The 16,389-nt window shown below is 49.3% G+C and overlaps 7 protein-coding genes across 7 annotated transcripts; 3 read left to right on the top strand and 4 right to left on the bottom strand.

The window, feature by feature from the left end:
• Window positions 1–544: 544 nt before the first annotated feature.
• On the bottom strand, window positions 545–767 carry N7447_005117 (uncharacterized protein; the record flags this gene model as incomplete). Its single annotated transcript, XM_057229379.1, is given in 2 exon segments — window positions 545–553; window positions 573–767. 2 exon segments carry the CDS (start codon window positions 765–767, stop codon window positions 545–547), a joined length of 204 nt encoding a protein of 67 aa, XP_057084469.1.
• Window positions 768–1,000: 233 nt separating this feature from the next.
• Window positions 1,001–3,210, bottom strand: N7447_005116 (protein kinase COQ8; the record flags this gene model as incomplete). Its single annotated transcript, XM_057229378.1, has 2 exons — window positions 1,001–2,103; window positions 2,160–3,210. The coding sequence occupies 2 exons, from the start codon at window positions 3,208–3,210 to the stop codon at window positions 1,001–1,003; spliced, it is 2,154 nt and encodes a 717-aa protein (XP_057084468.1).
• A 294-nt stretch (window positions 3,211–3,504) lies between these two features.
• Window positions 3,505–4,478, top strand: N7447_005115 (urease accessory protein UreF; the record flags this gene model as incomplete). Its single annotated transcript, XM_057229377.1, has 2 exons — window positions 3,505–3,631; window positions 3,688–4,478. 2 exons carry the CDS (start codon window positions 3,505–3,507, stop codon window positions 4,476–4,478), a joined length of 918 nt encoding a protein of 305 aa, XP_057084467.1.
• A 490-nt stretch (window positions 4,479–4,968) lies between these two features.
• On the bottom strand, window positions 4,969–7,461 carry N7447_005114 (E3 ubiquitin-protein ligase BRE1; the record flags this gene model as incomplete). Its single annotated transcript, XM_057229376.1, has 6 exons — window positions 4,969–5,142; window positions 5,193–6,263; window positions 6,319–6,860; window positions 6,925–6,976; window positions 7,046–7,189; window positions 7,279–7,461. The coding sequence occupies 6 exons, from the start codon at window positions 7,459–7,461 to the stop codon at window positions 4,969–4,971; spliced, it is 2,166 nt and encodes a 721-aa protein (XP_057084466.1).
• A 335-nt stretch (window positions 7,462–7,796) lies between these two features.
• On the top strand, window positions 7,797–9,774 carry N7447_005113 (transcription factor TFIIIB subunit BDP1; the record flags this gene model as incomplete). The annotated part of the gene is made up of 2 exons (XM_057229375.1): window positions 7,797–7,824; window positions 7,883–9,774. The coding sequence occupies 2 exons, from the start codon at window positions 7,797–7,799 to the stop codon at window positions 9,772–9,774; spliced, it is 1,920 nt and encodes a 639-aa protein (XP_057084465.1).
• A 289-nt stretch (window positions 9,775–10,063) lies between these two features.
• On the bottom strand, window positions 10,064–11,014 carry N7447_005112 (DUF1183 domain protein; the record flags this gene model as incomplete). The annotated part of the gene is made up of 1 exon (XM_057229374.1): window positions 10,064–11,014. One exon carries the CDS (start codon window positions 11,012–11,014, stop codon window positions 10,064–10,066), a length of 951 nt encoding a protein of 316 aa, XP_057084464.1.
• Window positions 11,015–14,815: 3,801 nt separating this feature from the next.
• On the top strand, window positions 14,816–15,737 carry N7447_005111 (uncharacterized protein; the record flags this gene model as incomplete). The annotated part of the gene is made up of 2 exons (XM_057229373.1): window positions 14,816–14,923; window positions 14,979–15,737. 2 exons carry the CDS (start codon window positions 14,816–14,818, stop codon window positions 15,735–15,737), a joined length of 867 nt encoding a protein of 288 aa, XP_057084463.1.
• Window positions 15,738–16,389: the final 652 nt, after the last annotated feature.

Here is a 16,389-nt window from a genome sequence, read left to right as displayed (position 1 = left end):
ACGGGTAAAAATGGCATGCGCCGGGACCATAGCCCCAAAGTAAAGGATTCCAAACGTGGCAAAAGCAGTGTAGAGTGCAATGTTCCTTGAGACTATAGTGAATTCATGATCCACAAAGCCCAATGTACGCATGGCGTAGATGGTAAGGTAAAAGCACGAGTTCCACGCTGTGCTGTATAATAAAGTAGCCGGAAATATATCGAACCATATCGACTGACTGAAGATGCGTCGATGCAATGGCACTTGCGCGTGTAAATTGAGAACGGTATGCACGTTGGATACCTTGAGAGTTGAAAGTAACAAGTCTGATATCACACTTAGGAGAAAGCATTTCATGACACTGGAACCAGATGCAGGGAATAAGGAAAGAAAAAGGCACTTCAATAATCGATGAAGGAAAATGATTGGCAAGCCTCGGAAATTCTGTAGGGAGAATATCCACCGTTCTTCCCTTGGTGTTGAGGTTGCAATGAATGTCGCAGTGACGTTCCTATCCACATATGCAGCCTTCATATAGTCAATGCGCTATTCTATACATTCTTTTTCATATACTCTGTGAGATGAAAACTTACTAGAACAAATCCAACAGCTGCCGTGGCTAAGCCTAGCCGAAGAAGTTGCACATCTATCGTCTCTTTGCTGACATGTGAATAGTCACTGAGATAGTCGTCTCCGGTGAGATCCGACGGCATGTTCGAATGAAATGTGATATTGAAGATAGCAAGAGGTTGGAACTCCTGAGTGAAGATTTTGGGGCTCAAGTGCATTTTGATCACAGAAATAGCCTATCATTGGGCGATAATAGCTCCCAGTCAACTCCACTAGTTTAGGGCGGAAAGCTTTGCGATCTATGCTCTACTATCTTGAGCGAAAGACATGAACAGAATACTCGCTTTATTTTGCAAGGTAAGAACCTCTAGATAGCCTATAAGATTTCAAAAATCGTTTGATATATAGTATACAGTCTACAGTCTATAGTACATAGCCACATCCACAATCTCTACTCCACCTTCAAGCCATTTCGCCGCGCCGCCTCAACAGCCTCAATAAACAACGCCTTACAAGGCACCGAGCTGCCAAGTCTCGCACAAAGCAAGAAAGCTCCACTCAGCTTGCGATGCAGCGAGTACGTCTCCTCAGGCGGCGGTGCTAGCCGTTCCCGAATCATAACGGGAATGAACTCGCGCACGCGGTCCGTGATCGTCTGGTTACTGAAGTCGTACAAATCCGGCGAGGAAAGCATGAACGGCTCCGCGATCGTTGTAATCGAGCTCACGTGCGCGTCCACCATCGCTTGCGATTCCATTCCTGTCAGGTACCCCAGCTCGATGGAGAGGTCGTGGCAGGTTTGGCGATCGTTGCGGGAGGCGGCAATTAGAGTGCGCACGTAGGTTGTTATGAACTCTTCCGGGTAGGCGCGGGAGGCGCCAAAGTCTAGGAGTTCGAGTTTGTTTGTTGACGCGTTGTAGAGGAAGTTTGTCCAGTTCGGGTCGGTTTGCATGTAGTGGAACTCGGCGATCTCGCGGAGGCAGAGGCGCATTATTTGTGTGCCGATCCAGTCGCGTTGGGTTTGTGTGAAGTCGGTTACTTTGGTTACGGCTACGCCGTCTAGCATTTCCATTGTGAGGACTTGTTTGCCTGAGGCGTGGGCGATTATCTCTGGGACGACGAACACCGGATCGTCGGCTAGGAGCTCGCGGAAGCGGTTGGCGCCTTCGGCTTCGCGGATGTAGTCGCATTCCCAGGCGAGCTCAGTGCGCGCGTTCGCGATTGTTTTGTCGAGGAACAAGCCCTTGGGGAGGAGGCGAGAGGCTGTTAGGAGAATTGAGAGGTTGTTTAGGTCGCTGTCGATTGAGTCGGCGACGCCTGGGTATTGAACTTTTACGGCGACAGGTTGACCGGTGCTTTTCAAGACGGCTGAGTGCACTTGGCCGATTGAGGCTGCTGCCATAGGTACCTCGTTGAAGGTGGTGAAGAGGTCACGCCAGTTGGGTCCGAGGTTGTCAGTAAGGACCTTGTCGCGCTGCCAGGCGGGCATGTAGTCTGCTCGGTCTTGCACGCGTTGGAGGACTTGCTGGATTTGTTCGGGGAGCATGTTGGAGTCTAAAGAAATTAGCATGGGCGTTAGGGTTACCAGTGAGGTAGATGATGTAACGCACCTTGGATGCTCAGCATCTGTCCCAGCTTGAGAGCTGCGCCGCGCATTTTTGATAGCTTAGCTACCATTCGCTCCATGTTACCAGCACTGAACATAATCGACCCATTGTCCTGGCTGCCAGTGGCCCGCCGTAAACCTTCCCCGACAGCGCCAAAAGCCATCGAGGTCGCCAGACCACCGTACTGCCACAGTCTGCCCAGTCGAGAGGACGGCACACGCGACTCCAGCATTTGGTATGCTTGTTGTTTCTTGGGCTCGCCGATGGTGGCCGCACTGGGCACCACGTCTTCAGCGACACTGGCCGCAAGCTCCTCCATCTCCTTGGTCTCAGATTTCGGAGCCGCGGAGATGGGCTTAGCAACATTCACGGTCGGCTGCTGAGGCTTCGCGGCCAGCTTCCAGTCCCTCTTCGGCGGTGGCTTTCCGGAGATCATGCGCGACACTCTCGGGCTGTGGAAAAGACCCTGGATCATCTCCTCGGACATCTCCTGCTCGACCGGAGCAGGCTTTTTTGATTCAACAGACGAGTGGAAGACATCCGCATTCAATCCATCACTACCAACTTGAGCATCGCCTGCGACCTTGGGTACCTTCACTCTCGGGAGTCCCGAGAGATTCAGCTCCGACCGGAGCGATGGCTCATAGAAGACATCCTGCTGCTCGTTCACATCCAGAGCGCTCGACTTCTCATTGCCGCTGTATGTTGCCGCGGAAGCCGGGATCTGCGATTCGGCCTGACGCTGCAGTTTGTGGGCGAGGTCGGGAGGTGGTGATGTTGCAGTGCTGGCGGGCGGCTTATCGGCCGTCGACTCGGGGAAGTCTGCCGGGCTCGGCGAAGGTGGTTGCGAAGGTTCGTCAAATCGGCGTGCCAATGCGGCGGCGGCTTGAGCGGTCAGGATCAGCCCCTCTGTTTGGGCTTTGATGCCCTTGGTCAGGGAGGATGTGCGCGTGTAGATATCTAGTTGATGTTGCCGAATGGCCAGGTGTTTGGCTGCCACCGTTTTGGACACATTGAGGAATTGGAGGGCGTCTAGCAGACGCTTGCCTGACATGGTTGTGGAGAAGACTCTAGATCATGACGCGGGGAAAATAGGATAAAAAAAAGATCAGCAAGATAGGTGTCTAAGCCCCAAAACAGTTTGATAATGCGAAACAGTCACGCTGATAGGGAGCTCTCGGACGTGTGCGGCGGCCTCCGACCTGCCCACTTTTTTTTTGCCGATCGGCGAGCTTCTTTCTATAAGACAAAGCTCCTCTCTAGTTCAGATACTTCAATTCTCACCTATTAAATCTGTACTCTATACAAATTACATATACTATACCTCTACTTATTTGTTAACTACACTATGCTGATCAAAGACACTCGAGACCTCGAAGCTGAAGTCACCCTCCTCGAGTCACGCCTCCAAGATGCCCGCGCTCAACTAGCAGCCTCCGAATACCCAAGTCCACCCTCCTCATGGGCCGTTAAAGGTAGGCAAATATATACCTCCAATAATACCGTATACCTCTCAACTAACCCCACATAGAGCCATATAATAACACAAATAATATCAAACTCACCTCCGCAACCCACACATCCCTCCACGCCCTCCTCCTCCTCTCAGACTCCGCCCTCCCACTAGGCTCCTTCGCCTACTCCAGCGGACTAGAGTCCTACCTAGCCCACAACAAATCCTCCACCGCAGTTGCAATAAGCTCCTTCCACCGCTTCCTCAAACTCTCCATCGCATCAATCGCAAGCACAGCCCTCCCCTACGTGCTAGCCGGGTATCGACACCCCTCAACCCTCGACACACTAGATAACGACCTGGACGCATCAACGCCGTGCATCGTCGCACAGCGCGCAAGCATTGCCCAAGGACGTGCCCTCATCGGCGTCTGGGAGCGCGCGTTCAGAGTCAGCTTCGCGGGGAAACCGGTTTCGGAGGACGCTGAGGCCGCCGCCACTGCTATTGATGATCTCTCCGATGCATTGAAGTCTTGTCTCGAGGAAGACGAGGATCTCGGCCCCAAGGGCCACTTTGCCCCGCTATGGGGTGTGGTTTGTCGGGCTATGGGTCTGGACTTGCAGCAGACGGCGTATGTCTTTGTTATGAATCATGCTAAGGCTGTGCTTAGTGCGGCTGTTAGAGCGAGTGTCATGGGCCCTTACCAAGCGCAGAATGTGTTGGCTAGCCAGGAGCTGCAGGATACGATTATGAGGCGCATTGAGCGCGAGTGGGACACGCCTGTTGAGCAGGCTGGACAGGTTGTGCCAGCGCTGGATCTTTGGGTTGGCAGACATGAATTGTTGTATAGTCGGATCTTTAACTCATGAGAATATGACAATATCAAGATTCAAGATTTTTTTATGATGGGAGACATTGAAGTCATAAGGGGCATGGAAAATCCTCACATTGCATTCATCATGTTCCTTTGTACTTTTTTTTTGCTCCGTACACGGTAGTCCTACATGACACAGAAATCTAGAATAGCTCAGCCTCTTGAGGAAAATCAGTGTGCGCCGGTCTCTCATCCAGAGAGAATGACGAACGACGCCCCTGCGCCTTGAGGAAACCCACCATTGTTTTGGTTTGTAATGGGGAAAAGAGGAAAAGAAGAAAGAAGAAAAACAACATAAGATGCCCCGAGTTAGGGCTGACCGTGCATAACTCATCAAACGCCGGCCCAAACCAGACCTGCACCTGCTAAACCACACAAAAAAACACCACACCATGAACCTGTCCGGATAGGACACACTAAAAAAAGATAGGCGTAAAGAGGAAAGCATCGAAAGGAAGATATAATACAGGAGATTTGTAGGTCAATCAGAGGGTAATATGCATGTGGTCGTTGCTTCCGAAGGATTTGCCGCAGTTAGGGCATTTGCGAGAGCGGGACGTGAGACGCTCTTCGACACAATCTTTGCAGAATACATGGCCGCATGTTTTGATCGCCGTGTTTTTGAAGTTGCGACGGCACACCGTGCAAAGTGCAAGTGTCTGAACGGGGTTAGCTTTGGTTCGTTAACAAAAGTGGGAATTTAACATACCCGCAGCATTTCATATTCTGAGGACGAATTGCCAAGACTCTTGTTCTTCCAGTTGTCCAGACTCTTCTTGGTATCTGAAAGCGACTGTTTCAAGCCGGCGACCTCTGTTTCGGCTTGCCGCAAAGCAGAGGTGGTGCTTCCCAGTGTCGAGTCTTTGGATATTGAAAGTCCTTTAAGTTCGGATACCTGTTGTTTCAATCCTTCCGTGAGGATGTTGCTCTCGTTCAACTGTTGTTGAATGGCCCGGTACTTGCTCAGGGCTGCATTCAGTGCCTCCTTGGTCTCACTGGCTTGCTTGTCCATGTTGGACACCAATGACCGGGTGGTTGCTTCAGACTCCTTCAGCTGGGACACAATATCTGACGTCTTGGAGCTTTGCATTCTGAGCGTTCGGACTTCGACATCGCGTGCCTCTTTGCTTTTCATTGCAGCAAAGAACTTTTGATCTGCCTTAGACTTCTCCGCAGTCAGCCGTGCGACCTTCTCCTCCATGGCCCCAAAGTCAGTGACTTTCTGCGATGCGAGAGTAGCAAACTTCGTGTATGCCGTCTGCATCGATGTTAACTCGGTGTTGAGCATAGAGTACTGGCGTTCCAGGCTGGTGTACTTGGCGCGAAGCTCCTCCAGCGGCATATCGTTGATGTTGTCGTCAGACTTGGAGCCCTCGATCTGCAGTCGCAACCTTTGACTTTCGGACTCTAAGGCTGTGATTCGAGCCTCTCTAGCGTCTGCCAGTTCTTGCAGTTTCAGACTAGAAATCTTCTTCTGATCTTGCGCGGCCTTTCGCATCTGCTGGTCGGCCAGAAGTTCATCGCGGGCATTCCGTATCCGGGCGAGGTCCGTTTCAGCCCTCATCAACTGAGCTTCTTTCTCGGCAATCGTACTTTGTGTTTCGTCCTCCACCTGGATCTTGTATGCGGTTCTTTCTGAGCGGTATTTCTCTGCTTCCTCACGAAGTTGAACATTTGTTGCTTCCAGATGGTTGATTCGCTTAACTACATCGTCGTATTGTGATCGAAGGTGTTTAAACAAATCTGTGTGGGCGTAATCGTCGTCGGTAAACTTTGAAGACTGCGATCACAATGTGAGCGACAAAACGACAATATAACAACAGGGTGGGTCCAACCTTGACTTTGATTTCGGTAATTTGGCCCAGTAGGCTGGCATTTTCGGCTTCCAGTTTCCGGATTTGCTCCTTTTGTTTCTCCGAAATTGCCGTGAGCTTGTTATTGGCTTCTTCCAACTCGGGATTGCGGTCTCCAGCGGGAGTTCCTCCATTTGCGGGGGATGATTCTTCGCGCTTTGATTGTGCCGTTTCCCCAGGTCGTTGAATACCCATAGACTGCTGCTTTTCCAATTTTGCAACAGTCAAACTCTTCGCGCGATCAAGTTTCTTTTCGGCTACCAGATACCGCAACGAGGCTTCCTCGAGGCTTTCCTCTAACTGTTGCTTTTCGGCTAGTGCTTTTTCGAGTTCCGCGATCGTTACTTTTTCCTCGGCCAACTTCTTTGCAAGGCGAGTCTGTACCTCTGATAGATCGGCAGGCGCATCGTTAGACTTAGACTGAATTTGAGAAATTATTGCGCGAATATCCTCCGATCGCGATTTCAGATGCGTCTCGAACTCTTCGACGTCTTCGAATTGCAAGGAGCTTTTAAAGGGGTTTTCTGGGATTATTGTCAGTATTGGGGGAAAAAAGTGGGTGATGTGGGGCTAAAACAAGGTACTGACCTTGGTCTTCTGCTTGCGATGATCCAAGTAGCAACTTCACTTCATCAATTAACTGTTGTGAGATTAGTTACTGCTCCCAGGTTTTTCTCAGGTCGACCGAAACAAAAGAATGGAAACATACCTGTTTGAACCATAAATCGATAACACGAAGATGATCGTTGTGAAACGTGGCAGCCTTTGACATCTGGCTCAAACGCGATTCCAATGAGGATTTCTCCCGCTTATACTCTTGCATCTGTCGCAAAATCGCTTCTTTTTGAAATCGCTATCGCGAAAGGTCCGATTAGCATATATCCAGCAGGAGACCAAAAGCAAACCTCCAAATCGCGGAGTAAACCCAAAACACGAACTCACCTCCAGATCATCTTTCCATGGCATATCGGCATCGGGATGAGGCTTGCTGCCGCCGTTAACACTAGTAGCCTGTTTCTTCAACGGCGGAGCCGAGTCATTGCTGTCCGCAGCGGGCCTCTTCCGGTCTTCCATCTTGACAAGACCGGGCTCTGAAGACGGGACGGGGGGTTCGACGGCCGGCATCAGTGGCTACACTGGAATGGGAGGGCTAATATCACCACCGGACCGTCCGTCAGTCAGCCAGACGCAGATCTCGCGACTGTGTCCAATCCTGTCGAAGGAGAGTCCGGTAGAAGAAGAAATAATGATTAAAAGAAAGCGAAAGAAGTGGAAGTAAAGGAAGGGTGGGCGAGCAGACGATAGAAGGGGTGGGATGGCAGAGATCGAGGAGTTGAAGACAGGAGGATTTTCAACGAGGTTTAGCGTCCGCTAGTGTCGTCACGTGATCCTCGCCCACTTCCCCGGCCTGGAACTTTTTACGATCTTCATCAATCCACACCTTACAGCAATGGGCAGCCATGAAGTCCTTCTCCAGTTCTGCAATCAGTGAGCTTTATCTGAGCTGGAAGCATACCTTTACGGTCCCTAACTGTGTGTTTGACAGATAAAACCGGCAAGAAATTCGCCCCGAAGGCGCCTATCCGCCGTGCGCCTGCCGCCGCGCCCGCGAGACGACCTAGTGTTGTTCAACAATCACCAGCCGAGCCTGTTCAGGAAGACAAAGCGAAAGATGTAGCTGATTCTGATTTGACGCCTTCTGTGGCTGTCGAGCCGGAACTACGCGCAGTCACAGAGGACTCACCTGCGTCAGTTGCTACGCCTACCACGGAACAAACACCCATTACTTTGGATACTGCAGCTGCTCCCCCGATTGCTACTCATGTCAGCACTGTCGCCAATTCCATCGCTACACAGATCGTCACACCTACCGCGACACCCATCGCCAAGCCGACTCCGATTCCCAAGCCGACTGTCATCTCAAAGCTCACTCCAATCTCCAAGCCAACTGCCATCTCGAAGCCAACTCCGATCCACAAGCCGATTGCTATTTCAAAGCCAACTCCTATCCCAAAGCCGGCTGCGGTTCCTCTCCCGCAGCAACGCGATGCCTCTACCTCTATCTCACAACCCACATCCGTCTTAACTGTCCCGCCTACCCCTCCTTCCACTCAACCTACCCCGTCTCCCGCCAATGTTCCGACTAGTGAGGCTCAGCCTACATCCTCCGAGGAACATGGACCGGAAAAGGCTCTTTTAGAATACGCCAGGATTGAAACAGCGCGGGCCGCAGAAAACCTCGTCGGTTCAACCGAAGCTCTACCCCAATCTCAACCTGAAACCGAACAAACTACCCCAATCGAGGGTCGACCAGCAAAACGTGCTCGAACCTCATCAACTACATCTGTTGCGGCCCCAGCTCGGAAGAAGTCTGTATCCACAGCGGCAAGCCGTCGAGGTTCCCAGTCAATCGTGCCTACAATCGAAGATGCAAGCGCAACGCCCGGTGGATCCAACCTTTCGACTCCAGATCCAACAAAGCCAAAGAAACGAAAGTACTCGAAGGCTGGTACCTCGGATGTTGAGGGTAGCGAGAAGCCTAAACGCACCCGCAAGAAGCGCGAACCCACTCCGGAAGGCGCAGAGACAGTGGAAATATTGCCGAATGTTGTGAAAATGTCAGAGCTTTGCAAAGATCTCAGAACTGGAAAGAAGTCCAAGCGTGAGACAGAACTGCGCAAGATTGATAAGGCTGAAGAAGAACGGAAGAAGCAGGGCGGAACCCCTGGGCCAGGAACACCCGTCAAGCAGCCTGAGGCCGAACAGGAGAAAACCGAACAACCGGTCGATTGGAAACCTCAAAATGGCCCTATTATGCGAATCGTTAATGGTGAGATCGTGCTGGATAATACGTCATTGCAGGTGGATCGTCACGCGGATGCCGCTCGAGCCGCCGGCGACCTCGAAGACGTGGTGGAAAGCTCTTTCACCCGAAAGATCAATCAGGCATCATACGGCAAGCGTACAAAGACTGAAGCATGGGATGAAGAGATGACGGATCTGTTCTATCGCGGGCTCCGCATGTTCGGCACCGATTTCATGGTTATCAGCAAAATGTTCCCAGGCCGGTCTCGTCGTCAGATCAAGTTGAAGTTCAACAATGAAGAGCGCCGTGATCCGCAACGAATCAAGGACACCTTGATGGGCCCATCTGAGACTATCGACATTGCAACCTACTCAGAGATGACGAACACTGTCTACGATGATCCCAAGGTTGTTCAGCAAGAACTCGACGATGAAAAGAAGCGGATTGAGGACCAACACGCCAAGGAGAAAGAGATGCAAGAGGACATGCTGCGCAACCCAACTGGGGATTCCAAGGATGCCAATGATGCCAAGACGGTTGTCAAGAAGTCTCGCAAGAAGGTGGGATTGAAGAACCAGGGAGGCGGAACCGAGGAGGTTTTGGGATCGATTGATGACTTTCCCACGGCTTAGGTTGGGGATTCTAATGGACATCTAATGAAGCGAAAGATTATAAATTACGGCGTTCTGGGTGTAGGATTACAAGATATCAAGCTAGGAGTTTCAAGCCTTTGATTTGCTAATTGATTTGTTACTTCGTTCTCATTGTATATGTACCAGTTTCATAATGGCCACAAGAAGTTAAGGCCATTTAAAGATATGTGGCTTCCTTCTCAAAGACCTTTTTTTTGGCTCTTTTGATGTCTCTTTCCCCTCAAGTCGGTAGCCAATGACGACAAGCGTAAATGACACGTTCATAAGATCACCTACGCCTAGTCGACCCGAACCCAGTACTAGCAGTCGTAGATGAAAACTGTGGCGACGAACGCGAGCTGCCTTCACCTGGGTCATATCCACCAGACCTGCCCATTGGCATTCCGCCGCGCGATGCATTACCAGAACGTCTCCCCATCTGGTAACCAGCGGCACCACCGCCTAGCGCACCAGCCCAGAAACCTGGCGTCCAACCCTGCTGCCGACCAGTAGATTTAAAGGGATCAAAACTGCTGTATGGAGGTGGAGGATCATCTCCACCACCTCCACCTCCACCACCACCTCCTCCCCAGAACCCACCCCACCCTGGGGCCGAGCCCGGACGCCTGGCTCGCCGATTCCCCCACCCGAAACATTGCGCCAGCATAGGCCAGAAGATCATAACGAAAACAGCAGAGATGAACCCAAAGAAGATCAAATCCCCAAGCACCGCCATCATCTTCTGAACCCCAGTCCCGGACCGGCCCGTCCTAGCCCAATCCCACTCCGTGTCCCCGCCTTTCTTCCCAAACCTCTTCTCCCCAGCCTCGGTCAAAAGAAGCCGGTACTCAACCCCACAACTCCCTTTCAGCACCCACTTATCATCGGCATTCCGGTACCCCTCGCAGATAACATCTGTTGCGCCGAGCTTGAACTCCGCCGGCATGTCTGCGGTGCAGGTCCACTGCACGTCTTCGGCGTCGTAGTCATAGCCTTGGTTTGTGCAGCGCATTACTTCTGGTTGGTAGAGGTTGCATATTTGTTTTGATGGGCCTGCGCAGCTGAGTTGGGGGATTGGTGAGATGCGGCGTGAGCTTGTCATGCGGTGCGCGCGGAGTGTTAGGGTTTGCACATTTGATAGTAGGATAGCGTCTTTGCCGGGTGGTTTGGGGTTTGAGACGCATGTTGCTGGTGAGATGAGGAGTAAGGCTGTGAGTGCCAGGTTGGTGAGACTGTGCATGGTTGGTTCGTTGAGAGCTAGACAGCTCTCTCTCTGGGTTGTAGTCTATGTATGGTCTGTAGTGCCTGGAGCAATATTCGTTAAGGGTTGTTCTGAGGTTGTTGTTAGTGGTAAGCACAATGTGACTAGCGTTTTCAGGTGATTAGGCTCCAATGCTATGAGTCAATAGGTGGCGACTATTTTAAGGATTCCGTGTCCTTCAACCTTGCTTGGGAGTGGAGAACAATAATCTATAGCTTTGTTTGCTCTGTTTGCACGATCTATATAACTCCTACCAATATAGAACTTTTCTTTTATTTTTGTTTCACAAGGACTTTCGAAGGAAATTATTCTTGTACTATATTATGCGTAAGCGAGACTCATGCTCTAATCAACCCCGTAATGGGGTGCTAGTCGGACCAACCGCCGCGCCCCTGCTAGTGGAAGTGGCTTACTGGGCAGTAGATGTAACAGACGACCTACTAGAAGTGAAAGTGGGCTACAAATATTTTAATATAAAGGCTGATTATTACAGTTGTGATTGGGACAGATTTAGTGATAAACACTGAAATAGCCCAGATACTGCGTTGTCGATCTTCATGGAATTGTCTTCACCCGAGTTGAAATTTGTTGTTATCATAGAATATCAAATCGTAATATTTCTGTTTTGCGACGCAATTTATAACCTGAGTTTGGGTCTAGTATGTCATACGAGGCTCCCATAGCTTTATATATTTGGTTAATAATGGGAATTGGGAGGTACGTGACTGGCTCCCTAGCGTCTAGAGCTGGAGATAGAGATAGCCCGGCTGTATGTCTAGTAGAGCCACTAGAGAAAGTTAGAACTAAAATCGCTATATCCAGGAACAAGGGAAGGCAACGCACTCCATCGAGGGCGGGGACGGTCATCATATGTAGTTGCCCGATGTACTTAGCCGTATTAACAGCGCCCAAGAGGATGGTGCATCCGACCCCAGGAGGATCTTGCATCCACATATTGTATATAGCTGATTTGAGCGCCTCGTTACTAAGTATTGCAGAGCATATATAGAGAGAGCTCAGGGTATCTTCGGCACATCCTAAGGATGTCCCCCAAAGTTGGCCCAAAGTTGACTGATACATCCGCAGTTTATCAAGGCTCCATTGATTGCCACTATATCAGCGACGTTATCTCTCTAAAAGCCAATCTGGGTAGTATATGAGGCGTTGAAGTTGTGGCAGAGCTCCTCGTATATTGAGGAGGCATCGATATCGAAAGATCTCGATCCTAGGCAGACTGGTAAAATTTCGGCAATACGACGAGTCGAATGTAGTAGCCACGAGGTAAGTGCTCATTATATTGAATTGAACTTCGACCTTCCGCGGTGGCTTTCCTATTGTGACATTGGCAAAATAACTGGGAATGTTCTAACCCTACAAATCTCAGTCTTTGTATTTGATAGTATATGCAGATGAACCAACCACACCTAGCTCGCTTCTGGGGCAGACTGGAGCTGTGCCCGTTAACCTTGCGGGTGTGCACATACCACCCATACATGGGCTCACGCTAGCAATACTAACTTATATTTTAGGTATGCCGTGGGATTCGGGTTCCAAGGTTACAGGTAGATCTATATGTGGATATATACCTCCAATCCTACTATGGATATTGGCGTCTGGCTTTCAACCTTAAAACGACCACAATAATTCGAGAACATTAATTTGCCCAAGTCAAGGGGCGAGCTATAAAAATAGACTCGGCCAACGCATTCGCCAGTAGCTATAAGAGTATAGCACTAATCCAAAAGACCTCTAAGGAGGACATCTAGAACTACATTGCAGGAGAACCTTGTACAATGTTAAAGAGTTACTACACAATTTTTGATAGTAAAAGCTTCGGGCATGGCTTTTTATCCCATGTTAATATCATACATAGTCAAGATGAAAATATATGAACACCAAATAAAGAATATGTGTATTACTCCAACATCACCTAGTAGTCCGAAACTACTCCTGTATTTTTCCGAGAGAGTACGTATATGTCATGTTCCTTCTCAGCAGTATAAAACACCTTTTCATACCACCTCTCTGTGCCCAAAGACTGCAAGCGCTTTCTGAAAGGCCGACAGAAATCAAAGTCAATCAACCCAGGTGATTCATTCTTCACCATAATATTATCCAGGTTGATATCGTTACGAGCTAGCCCCAGGGTGTGTAGGCGCTCCATCGCCGACTTGAGAGACTCGAAAAACTTGACTTTGTCAATCTGTTGGAAATCAGACGTTGAGACAAACTCGCTGAGGTTTTGGTCAAGTCGCTTGAGAATGAGAGATGTGATGTAACTGCGTCTCACACGACAGCCGTGATATCTAATTAACTCCACCTGGGGAGATCAGTGGATATGTGGGGAATGACTAATACACATGGGTGGACTATCAACTAACTAGTTAATCATAACTACCCAGAATGGATTAGCACGTTTATAAGCATTAGTATAGGGCACAGGAAAGAACAGAGAACTTCCATTTGATTGTCGAGTTGATGTAGAACCAGACCTCAAAATCTGTAGATAGTAGCTTTTCCTCTCGGGGTGGCTATCGCCCACCCATTACACCCATTACACGCCCACAACACCACTTCTTTCCCCATTCGCCATATCCATCGTCTCGAGAATGCTCGACGGACGGGTCCACGTATCAGCTGATTACAAATCAACGTACTGCAATATGTATAGTTGTCTAAGAGGAGAAACAAAACATGCGCACGGATTCTATATTCAGAAACCATTCAATTCTAGATCTTTGCCCTGTCAAGACGGCTCCGGATGAACATTGTGTCTCTCACAAATGCACATAAGGAGTTTTATTGCACTCACTGAATAATACACATACCGGAGATTCACTTCTCGCCCGAGCCGACAGGGGAGTTCAACTTGATGAACTTATCCATGTAGTTCTATGACTTACGCCCACCCGCATGGCGAGTCAGGAAAGCCATTGCCGTCGGAGTCCGCGAGGATTTTCTATGTTTCGATACAAGTTTTAATATCAGCCAAGCACCCAACCCAGGTACGATCACCATGCCAAGGTCTTCGTACCAGGGGTTCACGCCAACTCTTCTTAGTAGGCTGATATCTACACACTACGGTGTACCAACAGCATTGTACTATACTAGTGTGGCTTGCATGGAGCGGAGTGACATACCCTTTGCCTGGCCGGCATGGTGTGGCAGGGTATTTTGTTAAAGCCTACTGCCGTGTCTAGAATAACTTCCTGAATTGGCAGTGTTCTTTCTAGCATTCATCCGTATATGGTCGTACTCTCCATCATCATTCTGCCCAATATGCAACTGCGAATCCCACATGGCAAGACCAATCTAGAAGTCTTGATGGAAATTTGGGCTACCACTGGAAGTGACGTGACGAAGAGCACTATACACCCATATATATTCAGGCTAGCGATAATCAGTTTCAACTCGTATGTGGAAATGTACGCATAACCAACATGAAAGATATGCGTAGTGTTTTGTATTTCCCTATCCGTGTGTCCGAGAGAATAACGAATGGCGGAAGGGCCTACTGATCGTAGATAATGATAGTCACTTTCATATATATTCCATTATACCAATTTGCAATGATTGAAACTAGTACTATTCTACTAGTAACATTCTCCCGGAAGTGAGATCAGAGATGATTTGGGGATAAGAAGAGTGTGAGTGTTGTCCGGTATTGAATTATAAATAACCTGAAATCCCCCCTGGGGGCTGGGATTTTTACCCCACCTCCAACTATATATATAGACCATAGACCTACGTCTAACATAATCCAGCAATAAAATCACCAAAATGGAAGAATCCCTCGTCCTCTCCAAGTTCGACAATCTCGTCCAATCTGGCCTCGTCCTATACGATGAGAAACAACGAATCATTGAGCACATTGATGAGAATCTCAAAGTATCACTTGCCAATTTGTAATCTAAATCAAACATCCACTAACAAAATTACCAAGTTCCAATTTGTTCTAACTTCTGCTCTCGCCAAAAAGCCCACCCTAACCACCCCGCAGTCCCAGCCCGAGGTCAATAGTCGAAGACCCGAAGAGCGAGACGGCAGCGACATCAGCACCACCGGTTTCGAACTCGGCACGCTAGATAGCCACTTTTTGATCGTGAACAAGTTCTGCTTTGCGCGGCCCCACCTCATGCTTCTCACGTCTGATGGATACAAACGACAGTATGAAGCGCTTGAGGAAGCCGATCTAGACAGCATGTGGCGGATCTTGATCTCCATGGAGAGAGACTACGTTGCATTTTTCAACTGCGGCCAGAATGGCGGATGTAGTCGGCTGCATAAGCATATGCAGTTGATGCCCTTACCGGCAAACAGTTTTGCAGCCTTTCTGGATTCATCCGAGGAGCCCGAAACCAAGGTTCCGTTTAAGTGGTTCTATCGGCGCTTTGAGGGCGAGGTGACACCCGCTGTGTTGTTCGGCGTCTACAAAGACCTGCTGAAGGAGGCTACGAAGGTGGGCGGGGACCACACGGCGAGTACGCCGCCTGGAGCAGTCTGTCCGCATAATATGATCCTTACCAAGAGATGGATGATCGTGTTGCCGAGAAGACGAGGCGGGATTAATAAGGAGGCTGGGGTGAATTCGCTGGGCATGCTGGGGGTGATCGCTGTGGCTACGACGAAGGAGATTGATAATTGGGTCAGGTTAGGTTTGACGGAGTCCCTGGCAGAGGTGGGGGTGCCTAAGAGGATATAATTGCCAATGCGTTTACGCATCGTGATGTGAAGGTTGAGCCAGAATCGACGATATGTCAGTAGAATTATAGATCACCCACAATTATACGGATGTCACATTGAACTCTAAAGGTTATTGATATAGCGTATTCAGGCCGCTCATCGGTACGCTCAATTCGTCCTAGTTCGCAAACCAGGGCGCTCAGAGGATGATCAGCGAGTGGATCAAGATGCTCAGGGGGTGTTGCCATATGTAGATGAAGAGGTAATAGACAACTGTGGGTGTATTCTAGTATATAACAGGATGTAAGTGTCATTGAGTGTAGGTACGGAAGAGAGTGACATCTATAAATGTTACACTATAACTAACTAGTTATGGTCTTTTGCCGGGGTATCTGTTTATCCGGTACCTTGGGGATTATCCTCAACAAAGGGATGATCTCAATGGTGTACTCAATTTAACTCTAAAATTACAAAGATTCAAGATACAAGTACTAAATCAGAAAAGAGAAAAGATTGAATTTGAGTGTCAGGCATTATTCGGTAGACATTCATGTTGTAGATCATATTTTATAGATGCTGATGACGCTAGGCCTGAACTGATTAAGGGCATTTCCTTAAAATTTTAGGAGTAGGCGGTCGCGGGTGGCATATCAACGATAAGAGATGCGGTT

This window comes from Penicillium robsamsonii, assembly GCF_028829455.1.
Source record: "Penicillium robsamsonii strain IBT 29466 chromosome Unknown utg000003l_segment0_segment0, whole genome shotgun sequence".
Lineage (NCBI taxonomy): Eukaryota > Fungi > Ascomycota > Eurotiomycetes > Eurotiales > Aspergillaceae > Penicillium > Penicillium robsamsonii.
This window is presented reverse-complemented; position numbering and strand designations above follow the sequence as displayed.